This window comes from Phyllostomus discolor, chromosome 1 (assembly GCF_004126475.2).
Source record: "Phyllostomus discolor isolate MPI-MPIP mPhyDis1 chromosome 1, mPhyDis1.pri.v3, whole genome shotgun sequence".
Taxonomy (NCBI): domain Eukaryota; kingdom Metazoa; phylum Chordata; class Mammalia; order Chiroptera; family Phyllostomidae; genus Phyllostomus; species Phyllostomus discolor.
This window is the reverse complement of record NC_040903.2, coordinates 185,766,092-185,787,432: the sequence shown is the minus strand read 5'-3', so window position 1 is coordinate 185,787,432 and position 21,341 is coordinate 185,766,092. Positions and strand designations below refer to the sequence as shown.

Here is a 21,341-nt window from a genome sequence, read left to right as displayed (position 1 = left end):
GAATTTATAGGCATTTGTTAGGTAAATTAGAAAAGAGTTCTAGGCAGTGGAACAGGCATAAGCAAAGGAAGAAACATGAAACACTATCTTATAACTGGAGATTGTATCTTAAGATTGAAGAACTAGTATATTTTAGAATTTCTGGAGTATAAAAAGTTATGGGGACAACAGAGGTAAGGATTACAAGAGATAAAAATAGATAATTAAAGGTTTTTCTGTGCTGTACAAAGGGACTTTAAATATTTTTTATCCACGTGCAAGCAAACATTGAATGGTTGCTTCCTGGATGCCCCCAATTGGGGACCTGGCCTGCAACCCAGGCAGGTGACCTGACAGGGAATTGAACCAGTGTTCCTTGGTTTTGGGATGATGTCCAATCAACCCTGACTGAGCTGCACCAGTGAGGGCAGTAAAAGGGACTTTGTTTATTTATTTATATATTTTTATTGATTATGCTATTACAGTTGTCCCATTTTTTTCTCCCCTTTATTCTCCTACGCCCTGTACCTGCCTCCCACCATCATTCCCCCACCTTAGTTCATGTCCATGGGTTGTATATATAAGTTCTTTGGCTTCTACATTTCCCATACTATTCTTAACCTCCCCCTGTCTATTTTGTAGCTACCATTTATGCTTCTTATTCCCTGTACCTTTTCCGCATTTTCTCCCCTCCCCTTCCCTGCTGATAACCCTCCATGTGATCTTTATTTCTGTGAATCTGTTCCTGTTCTAGTTGTTTGCTTAGTTTGTTTTGGTTTTTGCTTTTTTTTTTTAGGTTCAGTTGTTGATAGTTGTGAGTTTGTTGTCATTTTACTGTTCATATTTTGATTATCTTTTTCTTAGATAGATCCCTTTAACATTTCATATAATAAGGACTTGGTGATGATGAACTCCTTTAACTTGACCTTATCTGGGAAGCCCTTCATCTGCCCTTCCATTCTAAATGGTAGCTTTGCTGGATAGAGTAATCTTGGATGTAGGTCCTTGCCTTTCATGACTTTGAGTACTTCTTTCCAGCCCCTTCTTGCCTACAAGATTTCTTTTGAGAAATTAGCTGATAGTCTTATGGGAACTCCTTTGTAGGTAACTCTCCTTTTCTCTTGCTGCTTTTAAGATTCTCTTATCTTTAATCTTAGGTGATGTAGTTATGATGTGCCTTGGTGTGTGCTTCCTTGGGTCCAACTTCTTTGGGACTCTCTGAGCTTTCTGAACTTCCTGCAAATTTATTTCCCTTGCCAAATTAGGGAAGTTCTCCATTATGTTTTCAAATAAGTTTTCAATTTCTTGCTCTTCCTCTTCTTCTGGCACCCCTATGATCTGGATGTTGGACTGTGTGAAGTTGTACCAGAGGTTCCTAGGCCTCTCCTTGCTTTTTTTGAATTCTTGTTTCTTCCTTCTGTTCTGGTTGAATGTTTATTTCTTCCTTGTGGTCCGAATTGTTGATTTGAGTCCCAGTTTCCTTCCTGTCACATTGGTTCCCTGTGTATTCTCCTTTATTTCACATTGCATAGCCTTCACTTTTTCCTCTATTTTGTGACCATACTCAACCATTTCTGTGAGCATTCGGATTACCAGTGTTTTGAACTGTGCATCTGACAGGTTGGCTATCTCTTCTTCACTTAGTTGTATTTTTTCTGGAGCTTTGATCTGTTCTTTCATTTGGGCCATATTTTTTTTTGTCTTGGCACACCTGTTATGTGGTAAGGGGAAGAGCTGTATGTATTCACCAGGGTGGGGCAACCTACCTCACTGCATTGTGGCACTGTATGTGGGGTAGGAGTCTGAGAGGGAACAATGCTACTTGCTCAGTGCTCTGCTGGCTTTCAATCACTTCCCCTATTACCCAAAAGCAAATTGGTCCCTTCTGGTGCTGATTCCCGAGTGGGTGGTTTTGTTACGTTCTAGGACCCTGTGGTTGTCTCCAACAAACTCTCCTATCAGGCTGGGAGTTTCTCCCACCACTGCAACCCCCACAGGGTTTTACAGTCAGAGGTTTTGAGGCTTTATTTTGCCACACTGGAACCCTGGGTTGCGTGATCTGGTTTGCTCCCCAGTTGTTCCTCATGGTTTATCTGCAGTGCAAATGTAGGACCGCTTGCTCCACCAGCTATCACCTTACCCAGTCCTCCAGCCACTGCCTTGCCTCGAGTCCTCTCTACCTGCCCCTCACCCACCAGCTGCCCATCTCTGCCCCTCCTACCAGTTTGGATGAGTGTTTCTTCTTTAACTCCTTGGTTGTCAGACTTCCATACAGTTCGATTTTCTGTCAGTTCTGGTTATTTTTTGTTTTTAAATTTGTTGTTGTCCTTCTTTTGGTTGTGCAAGGATGATAAAGTATATCTAACTAGGCCTCCATCTTGGCCAGAAGCCAGGGACTTTAAGTTTTACTATGTAGACAATGGAAAGCCACTGAACAATTTTGACAAGGGAAGTATTCTGATAAAATTTGCATCTTAGAAGGCAGTATAAATAATAGATGGTCTTGCAGGAGAGGTTATATATGACAACAAAATGATCAAGAAGGTTTATAAAGTAGTTCATTTCCCAACCTAGGCCAATGGCAGTGACTATGGTAAGAAGCAGGAATCATGAGACATACTTAAAACCTAGACTGTGGAGAGCATGGTGACTACTTAAAAATGGAGGACAAAGGAGAGGCAGAAATAACTCTTAGGTTTTTGGCTTGGGTAATAATAGGTGGATGTTATTTTTTGGATGCTACCTGGAAAGCAATTGAATATTCGAGTGAGAAGCCTGTGTTGGAGCTAAATTTGGGGGTCATCGTCTTAAGTTAAAACTATGGCTAAAGATGCCTGTCTGTGATGAGTGCAGAATAAGAAGAAAGGTGATAAAATAATTTATTAACCAGGAGGACAGTGATGATATTCATGAGAATAGTGTCCATCAGAGGAATGAAGCCAGATTGCATTAATTAGACTGATTCAATGTGAGTAGCAAACCTAGTATATTCTAAGCTTGGTTGTAAAGAAAAGAGAAATAAAATGTCTTAGAAGAGATTGATGACATTTTTAAGCATAGTGTGTGATGATAAAAATTATTAGAGTATTTCAAAGGGTGGTAAAGTTAGCATGAGATTTTGAAGTAGGGCTGATAATTTTCTGAATTATCAGTTATATTTGGATAAGATATATAAATTATAAGCCTAAGAAAAATTATAATAATCACATATTTAACTATAATGCTAAAAACATATAATAAAATGATTGTACCTGATGGATGATGAAGTCCAATTTAGTTCTTGCATTTGGGTAAAGTTCGAATGTCCTTGTCGTTCTGCAATCATGTCAGAAGTTAGTCTGCCACCAAATAAATCTTTTGCACACTCAATCTCTGTTGGGTCCTATATATGAGGACATTTAGAAAGTGATGTCTTCTCTTACAGATGACTAAATGACATTAATCCTTTGGTTCCAGGTCAGAATGGAGTGGACTCATTTCTCTCTATTCCTCTACTAAGTACAACTAAACCTTCTGCACATTATATAAAAAATAAACATTAGGAAACTGAAAGGTACAGAGAAGATGACAGACCAGCTAGGGACCTTGGGACCTGAAGAATGACATTATGGTGAGTTCCCTGGTGTGTTATTGTTATTTATAATAAGAAATATATATTTGGTCTTCATCTAATGTCCTGGCCTGGCCATGTGGACAGTCAGGCAGGAGGGCAATGGAAATCTGGCTTATTAGAAGTCTATCTACATGGAGCATTGTCCTATGGAAATTTGAGGGGTACATTAAAGCAGGTCCTTTTAATGCCCATCAGAACTCCCCACTAGGTTTGGAAGGTGATTGGAATTGACAAGGTGGACACTGAGGGTCTACAGCAATGCAGAGATGGGCTGCATCTATACGCATTCCTCTTGTACCCTCTGAGACACAAAATGTCAATAATACTCTTCTGTCTATCAGCAAAAGAGAGACTACAGATGGCCAAGTGGCAGATTTCCCCTGGGGGGAAGGCCCTGAACATAGCTTGGCAAGTCAGACTGAGGCTGGTAGTCCTAAGGGGCTACAAATGGGTCTTGACAGGAATAAATACTGACTGTGCACTGGGTACAAGTGGTAAAAGCAAATGTTCAGAGTGCTATAAAAGAACTGGAATAGAAGGTATTGCAGCAATTTGGACAACTGACTGTTATTCCATCAGACCAAGGAACACGCTTAACAGCCCATAATAATATCCAATGATGGGTAGAAAGACATTTGATAGAGAATTGGAATAGGGCAATTAAAATACTGGTTGTCTAAAACAGAGGGAGATAAAAATATGAAAGGCTGGCTTACACACCTTCATGAGTGCTCACACTCAATGTGAACATGAATGGGGCTAAAGGTATGTCCTCACTGGATAGATTTTTCTGTTTTTCTGGTGGCTCTGGGAAGTGGGTTCAGGGAAACATGATAGCTGGTATGACTATGCAATTCTAGCTAAGAGAGGATGGTAATGTTGGTATAATCACTTTATTTTTCTTTTTCCCACCCATCACCTCAACTTTTTTTCCCCTACCTGATGCAGTGGTCACAAGACCACAGCTGCAACAAGTGCTGGGAGGATGATTTCTAAGCAATGAAAGTAGACGTATGTTTTCCAACCCTATGTCCAAATTCCTAAGAGCGTGATGAGGGTGGGTTTTATCTTTATTACATCTGGCAAAATTGGGGTCAACAGTGAATATAGCTGTATTACCTTGTGGCAAAAATAGCCACACTAGTGCTGGGCCTATATAACCTTATATGAACAAGAGTGGACTGATGGGAAGGTACTTGCTAGACTAGTATGGCTGTCTGTTCTATATCAACACAGTAGCTGAACCTACCTTCCCTTCCAAAGGTGAAAAATTTTGAGTATGAATATAGAGGATAAATAGTAATTATAAGTAAAGGAATTAACAAATAAGTTATATAATGAGAAAAATCCAGTATTATATTAATACCTCAAAGAGGCTCGATATTGTCTCTTGGCTCAATTATACCAGATGTATGAAAGGGAGAAGCTATGTTTTCCAAGATCACATCTCTAAGGGAAACTGACAAGTCTCCAGTGGAAGCCTGCAAATCTGATTGGTTTCACCCTGGGAGACATTTCTGTATGATTATGGTCTGGATAATAATAATGGAATTGTAGTAATAATGCTAGTATCTTTTGAATTTTATCATTTTGCTGTGATCTATGTTCAAAGACAGATCCTTTAGGGGTAGACTGTCAGACTGTGATTTATAAAAAGAAATATATATATTTAGTATTCATCCACTATTCCTGGCACATACCTCTTAAAATCTTTGTAAGCTCCTATGTAAGAACCATAAGGGCATCTTTTGTTATAATATTTGGTCTTTTATCATAGATTCCTGAAATAGCTCCAGAGCCATAAAGGTAAAAGAAGTACCTTGTTATTATAAGAAGCTCTTTTCAAGTAAAAGGGAGAAAACTGTATTTGAACAATGATTAAAATAAAATAAAAAAAAAACATAAAAAAGAAGCTCTTTTCAGCTATACTGGAGTTTACATTAATGAGGTGACTTTTGGAAAGTCCCCTAAGGATGGGGGCTGGTTGCCAGGGGAACCAACCACAATTAGAAGGTTGGAATTTTTAGTCCTACCTCCTGACTTCTAGGGAAGGGAGAAGGGCTAGAGGTTGAACCAGTTATCAATGGTCATTGATTATTAATCAAGCATATCAACGCAGTGAATCCTCCATAAAAACACAAAAGGGGGGGTGGTTCTGAGAGCTTCTGGGTTAGTGAACACGTGGAAGTGCTGGGAGAGTCATGTGCTTGGAGACAGCATGGAAGCTTCATCCCCTTCCTATACCTTGCCCTATGTGTCTCTTCTATCAGGCTGTTCCTGATTTCACCCTCTTAAAATAAGCCAGTAATCTAGCAAGTAAATGTTTTCCTGAGTTCTATGAACTGCTCTAGCAAATTATTTAAACCTAAGCAGGTAAACTTTCTATTTATAGCCACTTAGTCAGAAGCACTATTGACAACTTGTAATAGCATCTGAAGTGGGGGTGAGGCAGTATTGTGGTAGCAAGTCCTTAGCCTCTGGGATCTGATGCTATATCCAGGTAGATAGTGTTAGAATTCAGTTGAACCCTAGGATACTCAACTGGTTTTGAAGAATTGCATGATATATGAAAAACCTGCACATTTGGTGTCAGAAGTGTTATGAGCATGATAGTAGTGTAAAAGTAAAGGAAATGCACTGAAGTGAATTTTTCTGCTAGACTTGGGTTTTCTTTTTGTCCCATATATGCTGAACTAGGTGCTGGGGAAGCCAGAAATCCAAAAATACCAATAAGAGAAAAAAATCCACAAAAGGTCTGCTCTTTGTGGTCAAAAGACAAGGAAAGGGGAAGCCGATTAAGCAGGATATTTTTTAAATTAAAAAATTTTTAAACCCAATAATGGGTTTACTCCACCAAAAACCATGAAATAAATTGTAGCACCAATAGGAATGGGAGCATAGATTTCAACTCTTGCCCAGCAACCCCTCCATCATTCCTGTACTGAATGAGGAGCCTGGACCTTCATCCTCTCCCAACAGTAATGCATCTAAACACACTAGAGACCACATGGGGTCTGTTCCACTTCTACCCAGTAATAATGATGTGATTGTGGAGAATTAACAAGGCACTTATGCCTTTCCCAATCAGGGTGAGTCAGTGGAAATCTATGGGGAGTGTGAGCTGCTACACTAGCCTAGCAGTTGGAGCACACACCTCCAGGTTGTTAACAGAGGCCAAGTGGGGGAACCTAGACTTCTACTTCCTACCTGACAGCAACATAGTGGTGCCCAATCTCCTCACTGGTGCAGTGTCATGGGAGGCTTGTTAAAATAGATTTAAATAAGATCCACAGTCTCTAACGTAATACCCAAAATGTCTGGAATATAATAGAAAAAATTTAAAATACCAAGAATCAGGAAAATCTCAACTTGAATGTGAAAAGACAATCCAACAAACATCAACATTGAAATGACACAGATGTTATAATTATCTGACAAGGATTTCAAAGCAGCCATCTAAAAATGTTTTAGTGAGCAATTATGAACATGCTTAAACCAAATGAATAAATAGAAATTCTCAGCAAAGAAATAAAAAGGGTCAGCAAGAAATAGAAGATGTAAAGAAATATCAAATGGAAATTTTAGAATGAAAAATACTATAACCAAATAAACACAATAGATGAGCTTAACAGCCAAATAGACAGAACAAAGAATCAGTGAACTTAAATATAAAACAATAGAAATTACCCAACCTGAGCAAAAGAGAGAAAACAGACTTTAAAACAAATGAACCTCACGTTACCAAGACACACCACATTCTGAACTTGTGGGACCATAACAAAAGATTTAACATTGGTAACATTGGATTCCTAGAATGAGAGGGGAAATTGAGTGGGGCTGAAAAAGTATTGGAAGAAATAATGGCTGAAATATCTCCAAATTAGGAAAAAGCATAAATCTACACATTCAAAAACCTGAGCAAACCTCAAAAGAGGAATCCCCACCCCAAATCTGTGTTAAGACATATAATCCTAATGAGATTTCTGAAAATTGAAGACAAAAAATATAGAAAGTAGTGAGAGAGAATGAATCTTACCTATAAAAAAACCCCAGTATGAATTATAACAGCTTTCTCAGAAAACTTGGAAACCAGAGAATGTTGTGGTTATCATTGAGAGAATGTTACGTCGCATTCTTCTGGTTGAAAAGAATTGTCAACCCAAAATCCTATCTATATTCAGAGAAATATTATTCAGAAATGAAGAGGAAATTAAGACATTGTTAGATGGAGACTAAGCAAATTTGTCAACAGCAGATCTTCCCTAAAAGAAAAGCTAATAGAAATTCTTAATACGAGAGAGAGAGAGAGAGAGAGAGAAAGGAGGGCTCTTGGAATACCAGGAAAGAAGAAAGCATCCTGGGAAGATCTAAAAACAATAAACTTTCACTCTTGAGTTTTTAAAATTACGTTTAATCAGTTGAAGTAAAAGAGTATATTGTCACCCTGGCTGGCGTAGCTCAGTGCATTGAGTGCGAGCTGCTAACCAAAGTGTCGCAGGTTAGATTCCCAGTCAGGGTACATGCCTGAGTTGCAGGCCATGACCCCCAGCAACTGCACATTGATGTTTCTGTCTCTCTCTCTTTCTCCCTCCCTTCCCTCTCTAAAAATAAATAAATAAAATCTTTTAAAAAAAGCATATTGTCTGATGTGGTTCTCTCTCATTATATATAAGGCAATAAGGAAATATTTTTAAAAGATTTTAATATATATTAAATTATATATATAATATATAAATATATATTAAAAAACAAAAAACAAAATAAAATTTTATAAAATGTCCAAGTAGCTCTCTGGAAGCTTTGTTTTTCTACAAAAGAAAAAAAAAGGGGACTTCCGGCAAGATGGAGGAATAGGTGGTCGCACCGTACCTCCCTCGTACAACCAAGATTAGAAAACCAATAATTTACAACAATAATTTACTATCAGAATAACACCCAGATCCGGCAGAGGATTTATCTGAATGGAAGTCGGGCAGCCAAGAAGTTGAAGTAGACGCGTTCATCCGGACTGGTAGGAGAAGACGAGCCGGCCGCGGGGCTGGCTCGGGTCGGCAGCGCGCGGAGGTCGGGGGAAGGTTTGGTGTGAAATCGGCACAAAAGCCGTTGGGCGCGCAAGAAGGCAGCGGTGATCCCTGAGTACGCAAGCTGCGGCTGGCAGACCCAGAGGGGCAGCGATTGTGGACCAGGGCAGAGCTCGCGGCCCAGAAGCCCAGACAAGGGTCTGAGTTCAGGGGAACGGAACTGCCGCCATTGTTTTCTCCCGCCCCGCTCCCGCTCCCACCCCCACATATAACGTCACAATCTAGTGACGGGGTGCCCAGCCCCGGTGAGCACCTAAGGCTCCGCCCCCCCACTGTAACAAGAGCGACCAGACCAGAGGAAAAAAAAAAAAGAAGAAAAAAGGAAAGACAGGGGGAAAAAAAAAAAAACAACCATGTTTTCAACAGAGCAAATCAGTCCCCCAGGACTCATCCTTTTGAGCGACCAAGAATTAGCCAATCTATCAGACGCGCAGTTCAAAACACTGGTGATCAGAAAGCTCACGGAACTGGTGGATTTTTGGACGAAATTTAGATGAAAGAATGCAGAGTACCATAAAACAAATGCAGGAAGACACACGGAGGAGAGCCAATAGTGAAAGGAAGGAATATGAGTCTCAAAACAATACAGTGGACCAGAAGGAAGATAGAATCAACCAAGCAGGAAAGCATGATGAAATAAGAATTCAAAAAATTGAGGAAAAGATTAAGAGCATCCAAGACACCTTTAAACGTTCCAATATCCGAATTATAGGGGTACCAGAATCGGAAGGGGAAAAGCAACAGATTGAGCACATATTTGAACAAATAATAAAGGAGAACTTCCCCAATCTGGCAAAGGGAACAGTCTTCCAAGAAATCCAAGAAGCTCAGAGAGCCCCAAAGAAGTTGGACCCAAGAAGAAACACACCAAGGCACATCATAATTACATTAGCCAAGGTAAAAACGAAGGAGAGAATCCTAGAAGCAGCAAGAGGTAAGGGGACAGTCACCTACAAAGGAGTTCCCATCAGACTGTCAGCTGATTTCTCCAAAGAGACTTTACAGGCAAGAAGGGGCTGGAAAGAAATATTCCAAGTCATGAAAGACAAGGACCTACATCCCAGATTGCTCTATCCAGCAAAGCTCTCATTTAGAATGGAAGGGCAGATAAAGTGCTTCTCAGATAAGGTCAAGTTAAAGGAGTTCATCATCACCAAGCCCTTATTTTATGAAATGCTAAAGGGACTTATCTAAGAAAAGAAGATAAAGAAAAGACATGTATAGTAAAAGGACAGCAAACTCACAAATATCAACAACCACACCTAAAGCAAAACCAAAAGAAACTAAGTAAACAATTAGAACAGGAACAGAACCACAGAAATGGAGGGCACATGGAGGGTTAGCAGCAGGAGGGTGGGAGGAGGAGAGAGGGGGAAAAGGTATAGAGAATAAGTAGCATAGAATGTAGGTTGAAATTAGATAGGGGGAGGGCAAGAATAGTACGGGAAATGTAGAAACTAAAGAACTCATAAATATGACACATGGACATGAACTATAGGGGGAAATGTGGGTGGGAGGGGGTACAGGGGGGAGGGGAGAGAAGGGGGGAAATGGGACAACTGTAATAGCATAATCAATAAAATATATATTAAAAAAAAGAATGTAAAAAATAAAATATTTTTAATGACATAGATAAAAGATTAAAGGAAAATACAAAAAAAAAGGAAGAAATAAAGGAAACAAACAGAAAACAAAAAATAAAATGGCAAACTACAGCACTCATGTGAATAATTACCTGAAATGGAAATGCTCTACACTCAGCATTTTAAAGATAAAAATTGGCAGTGGAGAAAAGAACATGACCCAATTGTATGATGTCAATAAGAAACACATTTTAGTGATATGTGCAGGTTGAAAGTAGAAGGATGGCAAAAGATATACCACACAAACATTACTGAAAAGAAAGCAGGAGTGGCTATATTAATATCTGATAAAATAGACTTCAGTGCAAAGATAATTATCAGGGACAGAGAGAAGCATACATACTGATGAGAGGGTCAGTCTACTGAGAAGATGTGACAATCCCAAAGGTGTATGCACCAAACAACAGAGCTACAAAGTAAGTGAAGCTACAGTCTCTAATGTTCTATCAAACATTAATGTAAAGGAGTTTTGTAGGTGTTTTGCTGTGAAGGTATCTTGTAAGTCAATGTTCCTAATTTTTTTACTTTATTTTATATTTTAAAAAATATAAACATTTTAATTATATTTTATTGATTATGGTATTACAGTTGTCCCAATTTTTCCCCCTTTGACTTTCAATAAGTAGATTATCTTGGATAAACCAGGTGAGCCTGATTTAAGCAACCGAAAGGAGTTTAAAGCAGAGCTGAGGCTTTCCTGAAAGATAGAAGAAATTTACCTGCAGACAGCAGCTTTGGTCCATGACTATGAGCTGCCCATAAGCTTTTCTTCCTGATGGTCTGCCCATTAGATTTCAGACTTGCTTAGGTAGACTCCACAATTGTTAGGTACTCCTCATAATAATCTCTTAATATACATATACACACACACATCTCCCACTAGTTATGTGTTTCTGGTTGAACCCTTAATGATACAATCTCAAAATAAGTTTAAAAAACATTAATTCAGGTTTAGGAATAGCATTGCTTTTGCATCTTTCATAATCATAAAAATAACATTTGATTAGTGTTTTTGTAAGTCAGGGACTAGCAATTTTTTTCTGTACTTTTCTTGTAAAAATAATTTTAAAAATTCAGGTATGTAGAAAGAGTCTATGTCCTCCCTTGGTTTCCACTTCCACTCCAGAGAAGGCAATGTGATTATATGTCCAGAGAACCCTGGACAGAAAGAGACCCAACTGTCCAGGTTTTACCATTAAAGGTTCATGGAATAAGGCATATAAATTCTCTGGAGTTCTTTGTGCTCATCTGTAAAATAAAGTATTTGGACTGTCATTTTTAAAAAAGATTTTATTTATTTTTAGAGAGGAGAAGGGAGGGAGAAAGAGAGGGAGAGAAACATCAGTGAGTGGTTCCCTCTTGCATTCCCCCTTCTGGGGACATGGCCTGCAACCCAGGCATGTGCCCTGACTGGGAATCGATCCAGTGGACCCTTTGTTTTGCAGGCTGGCCCTCAATCCACTAAGCCACACCAGCCAGGGCTGGACTGTGTAATTTCTAAGGTCATGTCCACTTATATCTTAAAAACTGTACAATTATTTTAGTTTTCTATCTCCCTCTGCACCTACTTTTTGTGACTTCTTTTCCTCTTTAAATTTCCTAAATGGAAGTTTTAAAGCCTCACTTGGATTTCTTTACTTTCTCTACTCTCTTACCTTAGATAATCTTATGGGTGCTCTTGGTTTTAACTATCAACTTTTTTCAAATTACTTCCAAATCTAAATAAATGTAAATTAATTTTCTATATTCTAATTTAGTCCTATATCTTCAACTGTCTGTTTGGCATCTCAAGACAGATGATCCACAGTCATATGAAACTTAGTGTGTTCAACACTAATCATCTTATTTCTGAAATCTGCTCTCCTTATATTCATATTTCTGTTATGATATACCTTACTAGTAGTGTAGACTCAAACCTTGTAGACATACTTTACTCTTCCCTTTCCCTATCCTTCAAATCTAATTGGTTGCTGAGTTCTGTCAGTTCTCCCCAGTATTTCTTAGCCTTTCAGCTCTCCATTTTATAATCAATTCCCCTTGGTTCAGGTTCTCATTACCTCATGTGTAGACTGTTCAAATAGCCTCATATTGGTCTTTCATCTATTTCTGTAAACACCACTGTTAGATTAAATTTCCTAATACATTGTTTTGAATGTTATCCCCCTACTCAATCTTTAATGTCTTCCCATTATGTCTCAATTAATGTGTAAATTATTCAGTCTAGTCTTCATGTTCTATTATTAATTCATATATTTATACTCTATCTCATTCCACAAAGAATTTGTGGCAGCTTACAGGAAGCACATACAATCCATCGGTAACATGAAAATAATAAATAGTGAAGATCAGGACCAAGAATTATCTAAGTTAGAGTAGATTGAAACTGGGTTATAGGGGCAGATAGACCATAAATCCTACAGGGTTTTCTGTTATTGAACCATGAGCTTTTAGGTAGTCCAAGTGAAAGGAAAATAGTTAAGTGACATTAATTGTCAGTGAGCAGGGCATAATTTTCCTTAGGGGAAAACATGTTTTTCTCACTTATTTCTAAAAGCACTTTCCCATGTGGTCCTTCAGTGAGGGCACAGAGAGATAAGGAGGAGAAGACCCTGTATAAAATCACTAAAGCTAATGCAATACAGGTTTCATAAGTCTATTTTTAAACCCTCTTCCATGAGAGCCACCACCTAAATAAAACCCAGTAGACAAGATTCTAGAGAAATTGTGTGTGTTCGGGGAGACTATTTTTGATTCTCTATTTTGAGGAGATTGCCCCCAAAAAAGGCTAGAATTATTAGTAATCTTCTCAGAGCACCTCAGAGTCCCAAATAATCACGAACTCTCAATTTTCTAGAAGATTTGATGAATTTTATTGTTAGACAGGAGCTAGGCATTCTTCACATATTTGTCATGTACTTGCCCTGTCACATGGAAGTCAGGAGCCCTGAATGAACTTAGTTGTTACAGAATCCAAGTTTCCAAATATTGATTTCACATTTAGTTCTATATGTTCTATGTTATTTTTCTTTACAACTTACTTGTAATGTTGACATATCAATTGTTGGTTCAAGTAAATTTTTCTTAAACATAACAACTGTATTTTTCCAGGAAATGGGAAGCTATTCTGGGGCCCAAGAGGATGACAGCGCTCCAGAGCAGTGTTTTTCCATCCTGTGCCATGAAAGTGTGCTTTTGAATTTCAGCCATTGAATCAGTGGGTGCAAATGTAGGCAGCGTCTTCTCTCCCCTGGCACCTCATATTAGATGATGAAGAAGTGGCCAGATCAAAATTTTTTATTTAAATTTTGTTATTTTTTATTTTAGAGAGAGGGGAAGGGAGGGAGAGGGAGATAAACATTGCTATGAGAGGGAAACATTGATTGGCTGCCTCCTGTACATGCCCGACTGGGGACTGAACCTGCAACCCAGGTATGTGCCCTGACCAGGAATTGAACCTGTGACTTCAGTTTGCAGGATGATGCCTAATCAACTTAGTCACACTGGCCAAAGCAGGTCTAAAATGTGCTTTGGAGAACTAGATATTGATAAGCATAGAAAGTTTGGGTAGCATATCAATAATAAAGCAATGTTAAAAATGATTATGGCCTATGGCTATGTGAATGTGCATGTATTGCGTATGAAACAAATGCTGAGTCGTAAAACTACTTACAATTGAGACTCCATCCAAAGCTTTCAGTACTGGAAGATGAAATATTACAAACAACCGGTAGTTTTCCTGATTCCATACAATAATGTTTCCATATATGTCTAGAGTGACCAAGTTGCATAAGCCCTGGGTAACAAAAATACATACATTGAAAGTAATATACGTGTGTGTGTGTGTGTGTGTGTGTATATATATATAGCAAATTTTCCCCTTAAGAGTTTAAACATCTTGAATTTTTTAAAAGAAGATTTTATTTATTTTAGAGAGATGGGGAAAGGAGGGAGAAAGAGAGGGAGTGAAACATCAAAGTATGGTTGCCTCTAGCACACCCCATACTGGGGATATGGCCTGCAACCCAGGCATGTGCCCTGACTGGGAATCAAACTGGTGATGCTTTGGTTCACAGGCCTGCACTCAATCCACTTAGCTACACCAGCCATGGCCTAAACACCCTTGAATTTTAACATTTGAATTACCCTGGAATTTCATAGTGAGTTGAGTGTTTTTAGGTGTACTTTTTAGTGCAAGTGTTAACCTTTTAGACAATTAAGCTCTAATTTTTGTACAGTGTTTCAGTGGTCTGTGTTATATGCTGGTGCTAAATGTGTCATCTGTCACTAGTAGAGACCTGGAGGGAACTTAGCTAAGTTTAAAACAATGTACTTTGTTTATGCAATAAGGGCTATTAAATAGTATGTGTATGTGAATACAGTTATAACAAGAATGCAAAACACTCCCTTTGATGAGGGATAAAACTGAAGTGCTCCTACCTTCTGAGTGTAGAATGCAGCTTAAGGGAAAATGCTTTCTTACCAGACAAGACATTTTGATGTGCCCTTGTTGTAAAGGAAGGGTCCTGAGTAGATACGGCTGGGAGAGGTTAAGATAAGAAGGAATAAAACTATTCTGCATCATAATGTGAAAGAGTTTATTTTGTTGCTGCTGTTGTTGATTACGTTGTCTCTGCAGCTTTCGAAGTAGTTTATTAGAGTAGGATGGGGAGAAAGCTGAACTTAAAGAAAGATGAGATGTGGATCTACATTTTTGCTAGGAGATAAAGTCCAAGAAATATGTTGTAAGCAAAAGAAATGGTATCATGGTGAGAGTTCCAGTGTTAGAAAATGGCCATCAAACTTTGGAAACAACAATTAAGTTACACATTACATTTGAAGTGAATTCTTATTCTGTGTTTCAATGAACTTCCATTTTATTTAAACTTTCAGGAAGGGCTGTTATACAGTAGCTCGAATTAGAGGTTTCTTAGGGAAAATTAAAGAGAGCAAAGCTGGGCAAAGTTGACCAGAAAGACAGAGCCACCAGTAAGAACAAGTAGGTAAGTGAGAGACAACCAAGAATTGCTTTGAGAACAGGAAATGTTAAAGAATCTTACTTTCCCTCCAGCTTAGGGAATCCTTAGAAATATCAAGAAAGGCACTAGTTAGGAGGAATAGGGTTTAGATTATTTTATTTGAGTCATAAAAATAATTTACCCATGGAGGTTGTCACACTGGGGACATATGTTTGGATATGGATATATATATATATATATATATATATATATATATATAATGTAAATACATTTAAATAAACTTTATTATTCTTGCTTTTTATTTTCTTCTTTATGTTTTTCTATATTTTCAAAATCCTGTACAGTAAACATTCACTACTTTAATTATATGAAGAAACAGTATTTTTAAAAACAAAAACATTACCCCAGTTAGTTACCTTTAAATTGTAGATCTCCTGATTGAGAGCAACATAGTTATTGCTTATGTATAATTCAATTAGAGTGACAGCTTTTTGTAAACCACTCAATGAAGTGATTCTGTTGTTCTCAAGAGAAAGGGAGTGAAGATGAAGCATGTTATCAAAAGTATGCTTTTCCAAACCAGTGAGAAGATTGTTATTTATGCTGAGGCGGGTTAATTTAGTTAGATTGGAAATGCCTAGAAAAATAAGCAAATTCAAGAAAAGATTTAGACAGCAATGAAAGGTTAATTAAAAAAATAACTGTGATCATTTTACTATTTCTCTTTTCTCAAATCAAGTGGCTTAACAGATTCTATAATATATATTAACCATCATTGTTTTTCTTTTTATTTAAGGATATAGTGTGTGTAAAGTCCCAATATGTTAAATTTCAATTTTGGATTTCTAAGCAGATTCATTCTTAATAGTTGTTAAAGGAAGGTATTATGTAAGAAATACTAAATTGTGCTTTCAAATAACCTTTAGGAGATGTAACTAAGATTTTCACCATCACAGTCACACAAAGTTTTACACAAAGCTAAATATAATCACCAGCCCCCATTTTCAAACAAGGGTAAGGAACTGGAGTATAATACTCTGGAAAGTATTCCTCACTGTGTCATCATTTGTAATAAAAAGAACCAGTTAGGCTAAGTATACCTTTGTATGATTAAAAATACTCTAAGACAGAGCCCTGACTGGTGTGGCTGAGTTGCTGAGTGCCGGCCTGTGAATCAAAAGTACTCTAAGACAGAACTTTGAAAAATGCCGCCTGTCACCACAGTCTAACTCCTGTGTACATTATCTGGTGTAGGCACTTTGTAACTGTAGGTAGGAAGGTGCAGTTAAAAGGTAAGAACTTTGTAGTAAGAGTTGGTTTTAAATCTACTTGTAAGGGGTTATGCAATTAAATGGAATGGCATTTGAAAAGCATCAGTTATGGCTTTTGGAATCAGTTAAGGTCCTCAATAAATTTTATCCACTCCCCTTCACACCAGCTTCTATCATAGTACTATGCAATGCTCAAAGTAAATCGACCTAGGGCATGTTAGGATAAAACTTTCAAAGCAGAACTTCTTAAATGGACATTAAACCTATCTATGTCTGGAAAACAGAAGAGCAGTATCTGTTGAGGTCTAGGGGGGGTAGCGATCTTCTCTGAAAAGTGGGTATAGGGAAGGTGGGTATAGGTTGGAGGACTCTTCCCTTCAATGGGGTTATGGAAGGAAATAAAAAGGAAATCATGTTTTCAATTGTATACATAAAGCAAAGCCAACACCCCTATTGTACGGGAATGGAAGACTAGTGATGGTTCTCTATACCAATGTCTGAATTACTCTCAGGTTCACTCAACTGAAATCTGCAGAGAGGCCTGGGAATCTGTAAGGATTCCTAAGGGGTCCTAAGGGATCCTTATGCTTGAGGAGCCTTTAGAAATATATTGTTAACAGCTATTAAAATAAAGTATAACTAATGTTATACGTGTGTTGTAAAAGATATTTAGTATTTGTTTTTGCACATGTAATTTTTTCAAATAAAATTTTCTATTTTATGTAAAAGGTAGTATACACACATGCTAAAAATAATCCAATAATTCAAAAGTGAATAAAATAGAAATTAAGTCTCTTTTCCAGCCATATTTCCAATTCTTCTGTCCTTGCCAAGGGCAACCCTGTTCCTAAAATGCACATCCAGAAAGATCTGATACCCAGGTAGGTGTGTATGTTTCTGTGTGTGTGCATACTCAGACATTAGTAAAGCTATTTAATTGTACTTGCAAGTGGATCCACATAAAAGTTTATATAGTACATTTGAGTTTCAGTCCCTAGTGAATAAAATTTTCATTTTTGTTAAAGTCTTCAGATTTCAAAATGTAACCTTAATTCCATATTTTGAAAAATGAACTGGGTTGTTTTATTCTTTTAAAAAGCACCTCACTCATTCATTCATTTTTTTCAACTCTACAAATATTAATTATGGCCTAGTTTGTAATGTGTAGTTTTGGTGATAGATAGTAAACACTGGCAGAGAAGAGGAGAGGCAAGGCGGAGAAGGTGCAAGTTTACTGGTGGGCTCGTTATATTTCAGCAGATGATCATTGATCACACCAATAGGTGTTGAGAATACTCTGCTCCAAAACTTTTTGGAATTTCTCTGGGGATTTTCATCTGCTGAAATTGTGTCCTCAGTGTTATTCATTTTTTGCTCTTCTCAATGAGACATTCACATTCTAAGACTTTCAGTTTCTCAAATGCCTTACCTTCTATTTTTGAGATGCAGTTTCCATCCAAGGTGAGCTCTTCCAAATTAACACAAGAGTCTAAGCCTTCCATTTTAGTGAGATTATTGTTGTTGAAGGATGCCCATTTCAAATTTTCCAACTTTTCTATATTTGTGATTTCAAAGAGATGTTGCCCATCTAAATTTAAGGCAGTTATCTGTAGAAAAATTAACATTATGAGTACTTCTAAATTTATTGAATCAATAAATTCAATGTCGCCCTGGCTGGTGTAGCTCAGTGGATTGAGCGTGGGCTGGGAACCAAAGTGTCCCAGGTTCGATTCCCAGCCAGGGTACATTCCTGGGTTGCAGGCCATAATCCCCAGCAACTGCACATTGATGTTTCTCTCTCTCTCTCTCTCTCTCTCCCTCCCTCCCTTCCCTCTCTAAAAATAAATAAATAAAATCTTAAAAAAAAATAAATTCAATGTCATAAGATAAAAAGATTAGTGAAATAATTCAAATGTAGTAACATCAAAAGAATTCCTTCACAATAAGGATTTTATAAAGCCCTTAGGTTACAAAAAAGGAAAATTTGACAAGATTGTAACTCCAAAAGGGACTTAAATGCTATATGGACATTGTGCCGCACCAGATTCTCCCTGCAGTGAAGGACTTGTCCCAGCTGCTCGAAAGGCTTTGGCAGTGAGCTTTCAGCTGTCAGTCCCTTTAGGGACAGCCTCAGCTGCAGAGAGCTGCTATGCCCAAGGTCATGCTCCTTCCCAGGTTGGACCACATCCAATGAGAGAGAGATACAAAGGCCTGGCCATCTCAGTCCAACTTGGGATAAATTTAAAGGGCCGTTCTAATTCCAGAAGTCTCTGTGCAGTCAGCCAAGGCTATCACTGGACCAGCATCACAGCTAAATATCTGTATATAATAAAAATAATGCCACTTATATCCTCCATTTTCAAGGTTCATCTTTTCTTGACTCAGTTTCTAGCTTTGGCAATAGATATAATGGTGATTTATTCAGCAAGAGGTTGCTGGTGTTCCAGAGCCTTCCTCTTTATCTTTGGCTGACTTCTGACTAGTTCCCTATTCCCTTGCCAGGATTCTTGATCCGTTTTACCTTGCCACCCAAACTTTTTGTTTGCCTTCTGACTCTGAGCTTTAAAGTTTGCTTACTTATTTTGACATATTATCAGAATCCACTCTTCGGTTTTGTAGTCTACTTTTATGCTAGATCTCCAACTCTGTAGTGACGACCATCAAGGCCTAGCTCCCATAACTTAACTAGATACAACTTGACCTCCCTATTTAATTTTAATTTGGCTTTCCCAATTTTCTGCCACTTACCTGTGTCCTCTATATGATACACAGACCACAGCTGACTAAAAATCAATTGAAATTAAGCTTTTTGATTTGGTTTAATAGAATTAGCCTTTACCTTCAAGTACCAGTTTCCATTCAGATGTGAATGTGGTCCTAACTTTGAAGTCTGTGTCATAATTTTGGCAGAAGGCCATATACTAAGTATCCGTGGTCTCTCCTCTTTAGTGCTAGAGTGCTGTAAGAGAGATAACTAATAAAACAAACAAAAAATGATGAAAAAAAAGAAAGGGCATATAGAAGTTTATTTATATATAGCTAAAAGTACCGTTTCCTAGGTAGGAGGCCCAATGAATAATTTTAAAATATGATGTTATCTCTGCCTTAAAATGTTTTCAATATCTAGCTAAACCTTAAATTATGTATTTCACTCTATTTTTGTTTTAACAGATATTTAACCATTACAAAATAATATTTATAAAGTTGTGAAAGGAATACTGTATTCCAAATACCCATATAATCCATCCATCGAACCAGTTTGGGAGCTAGAATATTCCTACTACTCATCCCAATCCTTTTCCTCTTTCTCCTCAGAAGCCATCACTCACATGAATTAGTTGATCCCCTAAGAAGTGATCAAATGATCTCAAAATTTGTGTGTGCCATTTGCTTGCTTTATTGACCTATGTTCATGTCCATAAACAATATGTCATTTAGACTGCACATATTTGAACTTGATGTAAATGAGTGATATATATGAAGTCTCCTATGACTTTTTTGCTCAACATTATATTCATGAGATTCATCTATGCTGTTACATGTAGCTATAGATTATTCATATGTCATGCTACATAGCATTTCCTGTCAACTCCCTTGTTAATGAACACTGGGGCTGATTTCAGTGTTTTTGCTACTATAAACATACCTGTCCTGAATGTTACTGTGCCTAACTCCCGGTGCACACAGTAAAAGTTTCTTGCAGGGGTGTCCAACCTTTTGGCGTCTCTGGGCCACACTGGAAGAAGAGTTGTCTTGGGCCACATATTAAATATATTGTTACACATAATCACATAAAAAAATCTCATAACATTTAAGTAAATTTACAATTTTTGTGTTGGGCTGCATTCATAGCCTTTCTGAGTTGCAAGCGGCCCATGGGCTGCAGGTTGGACATCTCTGCTTAGAGTGTGTACAACTTGCTGCGTTGTAAGGTATGTATACATTCAGCTTTACTAGATAATGCCAAATTGGTTTTCCAAAATGGTTGTACCAATTGTAACCATTACTTCAGATCTTTGTGAAAACTTGATATTGTCAGGCTTTAAAATTTTTGCCAATTGGTGGCTCTAAATTAGTAGATCATTGTAATTTTAAAGTTCGTCTTCTTGAATGCTAATGTGATAGAACATGTTTTCTTAAGTTATTTGGCTGTTCTGGTTTTCTTCCCAGTGAAGTGTCTGTTTAAATCTTTTGCCCATTTTTCTGTTTGATGGGTTATCTTTTTTATGATATGTTCTGGACAGATAAAGAGTATCTGTTGTTAGGCATGTTGCAGATTTCTTTTCCCAGCATGCAGCTTGTCTTTTCAGTTTCTTCATGTTGTGCCCTTTGAGGCGGAGATGAATTAATTTTAATGTAGACAAATCCAATGTCTTACAGTTTATGCTCTTTGCTTCTTGTGTAATAAGTTCTTCCCTAATTCAAGGTCATAATGATAATCCCTCATATTCTAAAAATTTTGGTTTTACCTTTTATAGTAAAATTCTTAATGTACTTGTCCCAGTGCCTTTTATTGACTAACCTCCCTGATTTGTAAAGGCAGCTCTGTTATTTACCAAGTTTCCATGGATGTGTGGGTCAATATTGGGTCTTTACAGTCTGTTCTTTTGGTCTATTTGTCTAACCCTGTGCTAATTCCACATTGTCTTAAAGGATTTCAGTAAGTTTTGATTTACAGTAGGGTAAATTCCCAACTCTTCTTAAGGAGTCAGTTGTGTTTTTAATTAACAAAAAATTTCTTTTCTTCAGTTTGAATAGACCCAAAAATAAACATCACA

General features: G+C 37.6%; 1 protein-coding gene and 1 long non-coding RNA gene across 5 annotated transcripts in view; one reads left to right on the top strand and one right to left on the bottom strand.

The window, feature by feature from the left end:
• LRRC9 (leucine rich repeat containing 9) overlaps positions 1-21,341 on the bottom strand; it is a 105,385-nt gene that overhangs the window by 29,198 nt on the left and 54,846 nt on the right. For all 3 annotated transcript variants that reach the window (XM_028508239.2, XM_036010588.1, XM_036010590.1), the window contains exons 20-24: positions 19,403-19,537; positions 17,993-18,170; positions 15,709-15,929; positions 13,987-14,109; positions 3,231-3,361 (exon numbers count right to left, since the gene is read on the bottom strand). In XM_028508239.2, the coding sequence (XP_028364040.1) occupies positions 3,231-3,361; positions 13,987-14,109; positions 15,709-15,929; positions 17,993-18,170; positions 19,403-19,537 (788 nt within the window). The remainder of the gene's footprint in view (positions 1-3,230; positions 3,362-13,986; positions 14,110-15,708; positions 15,930-17,992; positions 18,171-19,402; positions 19,538-21,341) is intronic.
• The window catches only part of LOC118497070, a 117,518-nt gene that overhangs the window by 55,197 nt on the left and 40,980 nt on the right, over positions 1-21,341 (top strand). Inside the window, exons 1-2 of one of the 2 annotated variants that reach the window (XR_004899623.1) lie at positions 2,842-2,947; positions 3,436-3,589. This is a non-coding gene — a long non-coding RNA (uncharacterized LOC118497070). Of the gene's footprint in view, positions 1-2,841; positions 2,948-3,435; positions 3,590-21,341 lie in introns of those variants that run through there. The other variant, XR_004899622.1, reaches the window with a different exon arrangement.